The sequence below is a fragment of the Passer domesticus genome, chromosome Z (genome assembly GCF_036417665.1).
Source record: "Passer domesticus isolate bPasDom1 chromosome Z, bPasDom1.hap1, whole genome shotgun sequence".
NCBI classification, from domain to species: Eukaryota; Metazoa; Chordata; class Aves; order Passeriformes; family Passeridae; genus Passer; species Passer domesticus.
The window spans coordinates 42,342,786-42,354,843 of NC_087512.1; the positions used below are offsets into that span (position 1 = coordinate 42,342,786).

The 12,058-nt window shown below is 37.9% G+C and overlaps 1 protein-coding gene across 10 annotated transcripts in view; it reads right to left on the reverse strand.

The window, feature by feature from the left end:
* The window catches only part of SEMA4D (semaphorin 4D), a 99,093-nt gene that overhangs the window by 20,987 nt on the left and 66,048 nt on the right, over positions 1 to 12,058 (reverse strand). For 9 of the 10 annotated variants that reach the window (XM_064404486.1, XM_064404485.1, XM_064404487.1 and 6 more), the window contains exons 4-13: positions 11,837 to 11,982; positions 10,620 to 10,682; positions 8,315 to 8,413; positions 7,109 to 7,202; positions 6,056 to 6,169; positions 4,999 to 5,150; positions 3,095 to 3,270; positions 2,811 to 2,967; positions 1,825 to 2,047; positions 1,313 to 1,428 (exon numbers count right to left, since the gene is read on the reverse strand). In XM_064404486.1, the coding sequence (XP_064260556.1) occupies positions 1,313 to 1,428; positions 1,825 to 2,047; positions 2,811 to 2,967; positions 3,095 to 3,270; positions 4,999 to 5,150; positions 6,056 to 6,169; positions 7,109 to 7,202; positions 8,315 to 8,413; positions 10,620 to 10,682; positions 11,837 to 11,982 (1,340 nt within the window). The remainder of the gene's footprint in view (positions 1 to 1,312; positions 1,429 to 1,824; positions 2,048 to 2,810; positions 2,968 to 3,094; positions 3,271 to 4,998; positions 5,151 to 6,055; positions 6,170 to 7,108; positions 7,203 to 8,314; positions 8,414 to 10,619; positions 10,683 to 11,836; positions 11,983 to 12,058) is intronic. The other variant, XM_064404484.1, reaches the window with a different exon arrangement.

Here is a 12,058-nt window from a genome sequence, read left to right on the forward strand (position 1 = left end):
ATTCCAAAACTTCCTGTCAAAGCAAGTAATTTGAACTTTTTTTGCAGATTAAGCAAATATTAATAGTGTGTATGTATGTGTGTACATATATATATACACACAGACATCATACATATCATATATAGGTGAGTTGTAAGTGTGATGTATCATACAAAAGTAATACAAATATGTTTATGGAAAACTAAGCACAGACATTTTTAATCCTGCTTTCTGTTTGCCTAGCAAAAACATACTCTGTCCTTTCTTTCTATTATAAGCATTAAAGGATAAATAAGCAGGCAGAATGAGCTTGTAAATAATATGACATAAAGCTCTGGTTCACTGAGCTGGTCATGCTGACATGCAAAATTTTATTAAATATCACACAAAAATAAAAGCTGTTTCAAAGTATTCCTAAGTCCCTAAGCTGCAGAGCACATATGTATGGATCACTAGGTAGCTACTGAATACTGGTATCACCACTAGATACTTCAAAAGAGGCACTCAATCTTCATGAAACACAGAAAACCTCACTGATGCTGATGCTACACTGATGCTGTCTAGGCACAGACAGATATATTCATGGATGTGAAGGTCTGAGCAAGTAGGGGCAGAAACCTAACTCATTACCAAACTACACAGTGACCATCTTCCTACTGTCCCAAAAGCACTCTAGGATTAGAGCAAACAACTGATAGACAGTGCGGGACAGCTGCCAGGTCTGGAGCGTGCAGCAGCTCTTGTGCCATCAGCTGGAGCTGCAGCTGGCACTCCACTGGGCAGACAGGACGTCAGCAGAGGTCCTCACCCACAGCTGCAGCAACGTGACAGCTCTCATGACACAATCAGCATGCGAGATTTGGGACAGCAGACAATTGTGAGTCCCAGTGCTTGAGGACTTTTCTCTCTTAGGTCTATTTTCTCAGAGCCACACACCACTCCTCTGCTAACCTCTATCACTGGGATTTTTCTTCACAAACCTGCAGTGGCCACAAGGGGTCAGGTTTTTTACATCCCTGCAAAACTGAAATTAGTTTCTTAAAACACCTTTTGTTTCCTGCTTCTGCACATGGAAACCATGTGAAGACCTGTATACCTGTGCTCCTCCAGCCATTCCCCATGTCTAAATACCTCCAGAAGCTTACCACCTACCAAATATACTGAAATGAAGCCAGCAATATGTGAATGCTGCAGCATGGTGAGTTACAAATGCAGCCTTTAGCTGGCTCTATGCACAGTGATGGTCTCTTTATCCCAAGGTCACAAAGTGGTGCAAAAAAAAGTGTGTGTAAGAACAAAAGGAGATATATGCTGTGATGTTTATTCCACTCACTGTTTTGGATGAAATCAAGAGAGTTTGGACTGGCTCAAAATTTGGAAAAAGCTGTGTTTCTTCAATAATATGCATTCCATTTTCATAGCTGATAGCTTTGTGCAGGGCTCCTCGATCTGAAACAAAAGAGCAATATGTTTAAGTAAGATCCTTGAAATAAAAAAGCAAGAAAAAGGCCTACACAACTGCTGTAAGTTGTGTCAGTAATCTGCTTCCTGTTCAGCAGAACAACTCTGTGTCAAAGGCAACTATTAAACTTGCCCTCAGGACTTCTGAGCAGGAAATAATATTTTGGGGCACACAATGACCAGTTGGGGATAAATAGTATAGTTTTGCTGAATTCACTGAAGCTTTGCAACTCTTTTACTGCAATCTTTTTTCAAAGCACCTAAGATGTACTTTTTTACACCAGCTGCTGTAAAAGCCCTGTAAATATGGAAATCGCAAAGAGTTTCTCTAAGAAAACTTGAGAATCAGTGCATCACCAAAACCAGATGCCCTGCAGAACTCACCTGTACCAATGAACATAACATCATAGATGGTGCCATTGAGTGCTCTGACTCTGTCAACAACAATCTGTGTATACTTCACATCTCGCTTTACTAGGCGAGGTCTGTCTCCCATTGGGGTCACTGAGTCATCCATCAGAGGATGATCTTTAACAAACTGCAATGTTTTGTCTGGTAAATTCAAAGAACTCATGTAGTTTGATGCTCTGGCTTCATTGTTTATACACTAGAAGCGGGGACAGGGAGAGAGTGAAAAAGAAAAAAGAGAACCAAATTGTATCATTTACTTGTACAAAATAAGGACAATTAACAGCAGTTGCATGCATTTTCTTCTCCACGTTATTTTGGCCAGTAACCACACCTGTACACTATACTCACTGTACCAAGGAAGGTCATCAGACCTCATACCACTTTGATGTGCTAATCCCTGAGTTTTGGACTACATTTTTGTTTGGGTCAAAACTACATTCTAAGACAATATTCATTCTGTGCTCTCATACCTTCAGTACTTTTAACCATCACCTCTTCCAGCACTAGCAACAGTATGACTGTAAGGAACATAAGGAAGTAAAAAAAATCTGAAAGAGACCCAGCACTAGGAAAATTTTATTTTGCAGAGCAGTGCACTACATTGGATAAACACGTTGATTCTACTGAGACAATGCAACAGTTGCATTGTCTCAGTAGAATTTGAGCAAAAAGTGTATGATATTGCTAGTGTAAACTGAGTTCTATTTCACAATGAGAAATTTATTAACAAAATAATGAAATACAAAACCAGCAAATAATTCCAAATTTAAAAATCCCTAAACCCAAAGACTTTGACTCCCAGATAAAAAGTTCTGAACATATCACCTGAGTATTTTTCTACGAAGTTTTTATAAGAAGCTACCAGGTGAGGGCAAACATTAGTAGGTTACTGGTATTTCCTAGTCTGTTTCCTCCTGAGCATTGAAAAAGGAATGAGATCCAAGAGCAAAGAAACTTACCGCACCAGGTCGAGGATTAGGAATTTCCCCATTGTATCGTACCCACTTTGTATGAGCCTGTTCCACTGTAGCACTCTGCATGTATTTTCCTTTTGAGAAAACCTCTTCTACAGTAGACAGATTGTATGCACACACTGCTGACAACCCCACATTATTCCTATTAATGCAGGAAGAAATTAGGAAAAAACCAAAACCCAACAAAACATAGGAATAATTATCATTTTCTTGTAGTAACCAATTGAGATTAAAGGTACTTATCCAGGAAAAGGCTATATCACACTTACAGTTGTGGGGTGAAGACTCCGTATATCACTGGTTCCTTCAAAGTTGGAGATTTGAGAATAAAAACATCATTGATAACATTGAAAATTAAATTCTTATCAGGGATGGTACAAATCAGTCTGGCCTTGAGAAACGAAGTCCATTTTTTTTGCAAGGTCCTTAATCCTCCTTGGTCCCTCTTATGACATTAGAAAAATAAAAAGGTGTTTGTGAGGAGAACTAGCAGCATTTTTGCACTTGAGAACCACTGCTATAGAGCATGCAATTACTAAGCCCTGGTATTTTGTAATATTTCATCTATAGCAACATCAATAAATGTTAACACATTGACAAACAAAACAGTATGAACACCACAGGAAAACTGGTTCAACAAAAATAATGCAAAATTATTTCTATCACACATACACACAAGATGAAAAACGGGAGTTAAGGAAGAACCATACTTCAGCATCACTCAGAATAACTGAGATGGGCAATGTATCATTAGGAAAAAAGTAAAACAAGCATAGAAGTATTATAGTGTCCTTTAAGAGAAATACATAACACTGCATTTGTTTGGTGACATCAAAACTGATTTAAATACTAACACTGCAATATGCCTTAAGACCTGTCTGACACTGATAATTTCATTAGAAGAAATCCAGACATGGTTTAATCCTTCTAGAAGTTATTTTTTATTAAGGATTTGCAGGTAGCAAGGCTTAATTTGAGATATATTGACTAGAAATGCATTTCAAAATATTTGATATTTCAAATGTATTTCAAAATATTTGAGCTGTAGATCTGGTATTTCCCATACAAAAGGGCATATTGAAACAGATTAGTATTTCCATTCATTATCCAATTGTGTATGCAATGTATTAAAGGAAATCTGCAAAATTTATTAAAATAATTAAGTATAAATGCTTACAGATTTGCAATCTGTCACTGATTTCTACTTCAAACAACAGTCTGAAATATATAATAATATAATAAATGAAGCTCTCATATTCCACAATACTCCCCTTTTAAAGTGTGCACAAGCTGTCAGTGGGCAGAGTGCCATAATAGTGCCCCATCTAAACCTGCCTCCAGCTCCTCCTTTAATGGAAATCTCAAGGGCATTAACTTGTTATTGATGTTTTGACTTCCCTTTTTAAATACAAAACAGTGAAGTCAAAATAAAACTTTCAACCTCATAAAAATGAAACAGGCCAGATAAATTTCCTGTTGGAAAAAAAGGAAATTGATACATTCCACTGACAAAGTTTTTGTTAAATAAACATTTTCTACTGAAAAAACATTCATCAGCAAGACTTTTAACCAGCACTCCTGAGCATGTACTTGAATCAGCTTAACACACTGAGGTTTATGCACAGCAAGTGTGACAGAATCAGGCTGCTGGTGACCATTTCCCTTCAGGTTCTGGCAGCTGTAGCAGCTTCACAGAAGTCCCATCTGCTACACCAGAGTCAAGAACTATTTTGCTGTGGACACGGCTACAGCTGTGTTTACATACAGCTGCTTCACAGTTACCTGACACACATCCTATCTGCTCAGCTCCAACCAAAATCACTTCTTCACAGGGAGCTGTACTTGTTTAAAAAATTTAACAGTGAAAACTGAAGCAACACTTTTCTGTTGCTGGGTTTTGTCATGGTTGCTTTGTTTTCTCCAAGAGAAGACGAGAACCCCCAGATGTACTGAAATTTCACAACTGTGCAAAATCAAATCAACTATTTATTTACAAAGCAACTGTTAGGCCTTCTCAGTTCCGACAAAATGACTGAACAGCTTATTCATTAAGGTTTACTAAACTCAAACACTTCCATTTACCTGGCAGTAAGTCCAGAATAATGAATGCTTTTTAACATGCTCACACAAGATTCTATGAGATATAGTAAAAGTAAACTGAACTATCTCCCACCTTGCATACTCTAGCTATTCTTGGAATCATCAGTTTTCCAACAAATTCATACTCCACAGACACCTCAGTGAAAAAGAAGTATATCTTGTCGTCTTCTCCATCTGTGCTGTTTGGATCTGCTCTTATCACATCAGCAAAAACAAAGCTGGGCTCTACAGATACAAACAGAAGAATTTTCTATTATATATGTGACTACTAACTTGATTCCCTCAAAGACCCTCAGAAGTTGTCTTTCACCCAAACTCCACACTGCATTTACTTCCTCTCCACTTGGTGACCTACTTACACATTTAATGTACATCACATGAACAGGATTTCTATAAAAACCCAAACCACGAAAAAAAACCCCAGAAAGAGAAAAAACCCCAGAACACCACAAAACCTATGTGAAGCACTAAGATACTGAGAGATCTCTATGATCTGACAGCTCATTCAGCATTCTTCAGTCCACAGTCAAATGTGGTTTTAGATTCTAATGGGCCTGGAGAGGTAACCCTCCCTTGACTGCCTCTCCTCTATTTCAGCTATTAGCTGAAGCACTTAAATGACAGTGCCATTACAATATATATTACAAAATTCAGAATCCTGTACTTTTTGGATAATGCTCATTTTTTTGGTCCTTTTTGGAACAAAGCCTCAAACTTCTGAAAATTCACAAAATGCAGTTAATTTTCAAGTTCAGGAACTTGAAAGTGTCCAAAACCACGATCAGCTCAATTTAAGAACCAATTCAAGACCAAAAACATTCAATTCCTTACCATACCATAATTAAGCTGCATTATTGCAAGGATAAGCAAGCAGATAAGAAATAACCATTAATGCCAAGTTGAAACATGTATATTTTGAAGCTGTTTTCATCATCAGTACTGATAAAAATCCTGACATTTCAAAATAGAATCTCTTGGATGCAGGAGGGCACACACTCACATCGTATCCAGTATAACCGAATCTGTCTCTTTGAGACATCAGACAATTGCTCCTTACCCAGGTAAGACACTCAAAGTCCATATGTGTGATATTGAAAAACTTGTCTGGACCACTTCTTATGCTCACTTACCATTAAGCCAAGGTATTGCATACTCTGTTCTCAGAGGGCTCTGATGAGAGTGACGTGAAATAATAGGTTCACTTCCCAAGAAATTGTAGGAAGTCCCAGAATAAAGCTCCTCATCTTCAACACAAAACCAAATATATTAGAACTTATGGACTGGATACCAAAAAGGGTACACAAATATTTTGTGAGTCTATCTTAGGTTTTAACTTCCCACAAGAAACGGTAAACACGGATTTCCTCCAAAATGCCCCAGATACATCTTTTATGTTTACATTTCTGACAATCACTTTCAAGCTAACACTTCCACACTTGGGTTTATTATTATTATTGCTCTAACATGTGACCTGACAAAAGCAGTCGTTGTTTTCATGGCATTTTAACATTTAACATGAAAACCTACAGTTTATCTTAAAACATGCAAATTTACTTAAATGCACCAGAATTCTGGAAATGCTTTCCTCTCTTTCTATGCCACCATTATTCGAACTCGATGCATACAGATTTAGGCATAATGCAGGGAGCATATTTTTTTATTCTCATTTCCTCTTTCATGTGATGTAGAGCTTCTCTTTTATGATCTTGATACAGAGAGGTAAAAGCCACAAATTCTGGCTTCCCCAGATTAAGATTTGGTGGTGTGTTTCCACGCAGTAAGAACACTTGCATTAAACATCTCACTTCCCTATTCTGTAGCACATCTTCAGGACAGCCAACTATACTGCTTGTTATATTGACTGAAATTACAGTAATTGATACTACAAGGGCAGTCTAAGTACATTTAGACTATATGGATTAAATATGTTTAACATCTAGAAGCACAGTTTGAAAATTGGTATTTTAGAACTTGCTTCCGAAACAACCTAGTCTGATGTTCTCCTTTTAAGAAACATTCTTAGGTTGCCTTCATAAGTATTTTATCATCTATACAGACACACAATACAGACAAAAAAATATGGATGCAAGCCACAATTTTGATAATGACCAACTGGAGAGTGACAGTGGAAAAGATAGAGCATTTTTAGACATAAGAATGAGGAATGCAAAGTCTGAACTTACCAACCATAACAGATGTGTAGCTTTGAGCAGGATCAAATGGACATCTGCCCTTACCATCTTCATTTTTACCTCCAAGTTCAAATGAAATTAAATTCTGTTGAAAACCACAAAACAACTACTAGAACTTTTTTCTTTCAGCCACTCAACTTGTGCAAAGTTAGCTAGAAACTAAATAATGGGCTATGCCATCAATTTCCAGCATCAAAGGCATTCTGTGTAAAATTATAGAAGGCATATGTGTTTTCATAAAATCTTATCAAGCCCCAAAGACAGAGAAAAAATGTGATCCTATAATTTGTGAGGGTGGAAGCAGAAAAGAGCAAAAGATGAAAAAATAAATCCAGACAGACTTCAAGAACAAGCACCCAAAAAAAGCTAGACAGCAGGAAAGGCAGAGAAGTTAACCGATACATAGAAAGAACCAGCAATTATTCAATTAGCTTGAAAAAAATGGAGACTCAGAAATCAAGAGGGGTTTCTAAGGTGGATTAAGCAATTTTTGAGATGATGGTGAATTTCTGAGATAGGGCATAATCCAATTAGGCTTTAAAAAGCAACAGAGTACTTTTGCTGCTACTTTATAAATCCCTTACAAACCAAAAGAATGAGGATCAGAAAGCTGAAAGGTAGCCACAGTACTTGGGAAGTAATCAGTATGAAATGAAATGTATGTATGTAATGAATGTACTATGTAATGAAAGCACTGGAAGCTAAAGGCAAAAAGAATTGTTACAAGATTTCTCAATTTTCAAATTGCTAAGAGCTGCAGTAAGGAAATTATACAAGAGTCAATAGTGAGAAAAGGGAGTTTTAAATTTTGTGCCAAGACTTCACTCTGAAGGATTCAGCACTACTCATCTTTGGCACAGCCAGGAGCAGAGACAGGAATCTGAGAAATTTCAGGGAGATTCAGTAATGAGTGATAGCTGCAAACAGTGTAATTTCAGTTTTAGTAACCAGTTTCATGCTAACACACAATACATGAAGAAGTATAAAAGCTAAGAAAAAGCAGATCTGCAACTAGGCAAGATAAATCAATAATTCATTAAGTGCTCCAAAAAAGGAGCCACTATGATGGGACAGTGCAACAAGTGCTCCTAACCTTACAGCCAACAGCAAAGATGCAACAGTTTTGGGAAATGAAAGTAACCGGAGCTGCTTGTAAGTTACAGCTATTGCTGGTCAAAACATGTGTACATTTCTTACCAGGTAATCACACGTTGGCTGAAATGCATTAGTTCCACACACGTAGAGGAAAGTATCATTCAGCTGTTGCAAGACACGCACGTAATTACGACATTCTGTCTGTAATAGAGGATGAGGAAAGGACTAGTCTGATAAACCACAGATGCCACATTCCAACATAAACAACCAACATTGTCCACTGCCGCTACTTATGCCACACCGGCAAGCCCAGGTGACACGTGAGTCCATCCCAAGCTGTTTTATGGAAGGCCAAGCTCCAAACACACCTCCAGTCCATGGGAACCAGTTAAACATGAAGTGAGTTTTAGACTTTGTCATCCCTTGTACTTCTAGACAAAACAATGACAGTCCAAGGTTGTTTGTTAAGTACAAAACCTCTAATACCCTTAAATTAGCCACAAAGTTTTGTTGCTTATAATGGCATCTTTTTCTTTTTTTCCAGTCCTTGATACTATCCAAGGAAGCTCCATAGTATCTTTAGCTCTGAAATAGAACAAGGAATTTGACCAAAATACTTAATAAAGGATACAATAAAAATTCAGAATAATAATGAAGTAAAACAACTCTAAACCACCACTTAGAGAAAAACCACCCCTTAGCTCTTGCTGGTATACTGCCATATCCCTCCACTAACTGCTGTTCCATGAACTTCTTAAACAAGTTTAAGCACTGACCTTACTATTCCTTCTTATGAGACAAATTAGGTATTTCTGTGACTGTACAAGGGGGAAAAAAAGCAGGGGAAAGAGAGGAAGAGTGTAAAACCAATTTTCTGCCAGATAAGGCCCTTGAACAGCTGCATGAATGCTTTCTGCTGGCATTAAACATTACAGTGCTTATGGGTGGGAGAGAGAACCGCCCATTTAAGTTTAAGAAATAGCAGTACTGGTTTAATACCTTGAGCCTTTTGAAACTACTGCAGTGTGCAAAACATCATAGCTGCACCATAAATGGGACTAGCAGAAGGTTAGAAGTAAAGTGAGGAAAAAGCATGGCTAGCAGTAATTATTGAGCTGCTAAACCGGGAGCAGGAAAAAATAAAATAGATTCAGAGCTCTATCAAAGTACATATTTATGAGGTCTATTATACCCCACCAATAATTTTTGAGAGGACTTTTGGAGATTCACACACGTCTGCTAAACATATGCGCATGCACAAGAGAAACTTATATCCCATATTCACTATGGCTCTGCATCAGTATTACTAATAGCAACCACAACTGATCCATAAAAAAAAAGTATTCTCTGATCCTATCCCTGCAGAGGTAGACAAGGAGGAAACACACCTTGACTATCTGTCACACTTCACGTTCAAATAATGTACTGATGGTCATCAGTGGTCAGTTAAGGGAAAGAAGTAGCTAGACAAAGGGAGACAGCCCACTCCCATCCTGATGAACCACACAAACACAGGGTAACTATCAGCCCTGGACACAGCATTTGGAGGTTTTTAAGAGGGTGAACTAAACAGGCTGCACGTTCAATGATCACATCCATCCTAGTGCAGAACAGATCTGCTTTTTGTATTCAGACAACTTGCACACTTCTACTTTCACACCTGCATTAAAGGCCTGACCATCAGTCTTTCCCAGCAAATCCTTGCTTTACTGCATCATTAAAGAAGTGGTGTTACACAGAAAAAGGTACATTCACATACAGCCAAACCACCCCAAGTAATCAGGCAAGAGAGGCAGGACGAGGAAGCCAGCCTGTGCCCTGGCAGTCATAAGGAGTCAGCAGTTCCCAGAAACACTAAGGGACCCCGCCAAGCTCACAAGGAGGGCTGGCTGCTCGGGTGCCCTCTGAGCTGAGTCACACCGCAAGGGGAACAACTGCCGAGCAACACAAAATATGCATATACTGGGCCAGTGAAGAAATAAACCGGCCTAATAAAAAACCCCTGTGCCCTAAAGCAAAGCACACAACATTAATCATTCACTGTGTGTAAAATCAAATGCTGTGAAGGAATTATTGCAATAACAAAACACAACAGTTGCTACCAATTACTCCAGTGACAGCAATACTGGTTTATCATCTTAATGGAAAAACATTAACATTAAGCACACATTAGGGTGTGTTCAGATTTTCAAACATTCAAGTAATATTCAAAACCAAAAATAATGAACTAAAAAAAAAAAAGAAGACTAAGCATGCTGCAGTTTCTAACACTCAAGTTAATTTAAAAAATTTAGGTGATTGTTTTGAAATTTTAATTTCAAACAGCTGCAGACTTTCTTCTTTTAATGTCACTCCTCTTGAAGTAAAATGTGCAAGATCTTTCTCCAAGTACAACAGAAGTACATACCTGTTCTGATTTGCCCTTAATTGCACATTTAGTCCTTTTATCTTCTGTGACCTTCCAGTGTAACTAAGTCAAAAAACATGCAACAAAAAAGCACATTGTACTTTAAGTCAATGCAAGGTCTGAAAATTTTCAGTAAGACAACACAAGAAAAGGCAACCCCATCTAGAGCAAATACAAGACAATTTGCTAGTAGCATTCAAAGGTTCAAAGCCATTTTGTCCCAGGGAGGTGACATTTTCAAATCCATGTGCCTTAACCAGAACTAAAATACCATCTTCTAGATTCACAACGATGATTCCCCACAAATGGCTAATGAACTTTTCATTAGCATATACACTGGGGAAATGCATCTGTAAATCGTTGAATTATTTTTTCAGTTTGAAGTACTTCTCTATTTCATTAACACTGGAATAAAAAACACTTGGGGAAAAGATATCAAAGAAAATTTACTGGACTAATATGCATTATACCAAGTACAACTTTACAATTATGTTGTATGTGCTGGTCAAAGTGCCCACCACCACCCATGAACATGTTCTTCATAATAAAAATCAAATAAGCATCTTCTAAAGCACCCTGGGTGGTAGTCCATGCTGTACATGTCAGTTTGAGTTGCTGATGGGATGAAAAGCAGGGGCCTGGGAAGGACCTGGAAGCAATATAACATTAGCAGACTTCTGCCTGGGCTAATCTACTTTGAGAAAGTAGCACAAACATATTCAAAGTACTTCTCTGAGGTGATCAGACCTGTCTGCAGCACTACTTGCTGTGCAGACACACCCAGGCACTTTAATACAAGATGAGAGTGAAAGGACAGGGCCTTCTTTTGCAGCACATCTGCGGCCTGCTCTGAGAAAGCCCCAGATCTGCGTCTGTTTCATATTACTTTTTGACTCCGATTAACAGAAAATGGCCCACTGCTGATATTAAGAAAACACATAAAAACTACAGGTGATACCCACAATCCCTCTTGTCCATCCTGCCCCTAAGAAGAAAATATCCAAGAAGATCTCCAATTACTTGTTTATACCAGCTTCTCCTTTCTTACTGTCTTTTACTCTGTAAAATCTTCCAGAAATAATACTTTAGTAAACCACATAGAGCAATTTCTCTTTTAGGTACCTATTTGTCTAAAATGCAATGCTACTGATATCAGGAAATTAAGTCAAAGTCGGAGTACAACTTTTACATGGAGGATAATGTATTAAAAGGCATACCTCATGCTGCTTCTCAGCAATATTCACTGCATTTAAGGCAAAGATCACTTCCCTGGCTCCTACATATAGAACGTTTTTGTCTTCACTTAACAGCAAGGTTGAATAGTTTGACACTTTTGATTCATTAAAATGTATTAGCTGGACCTCTGTTGAAACGGAAAAAAATAGCACCTCATGAAGAAACACAATCACTTAGGGTCAATCTCATGAGTAATTTTTTCT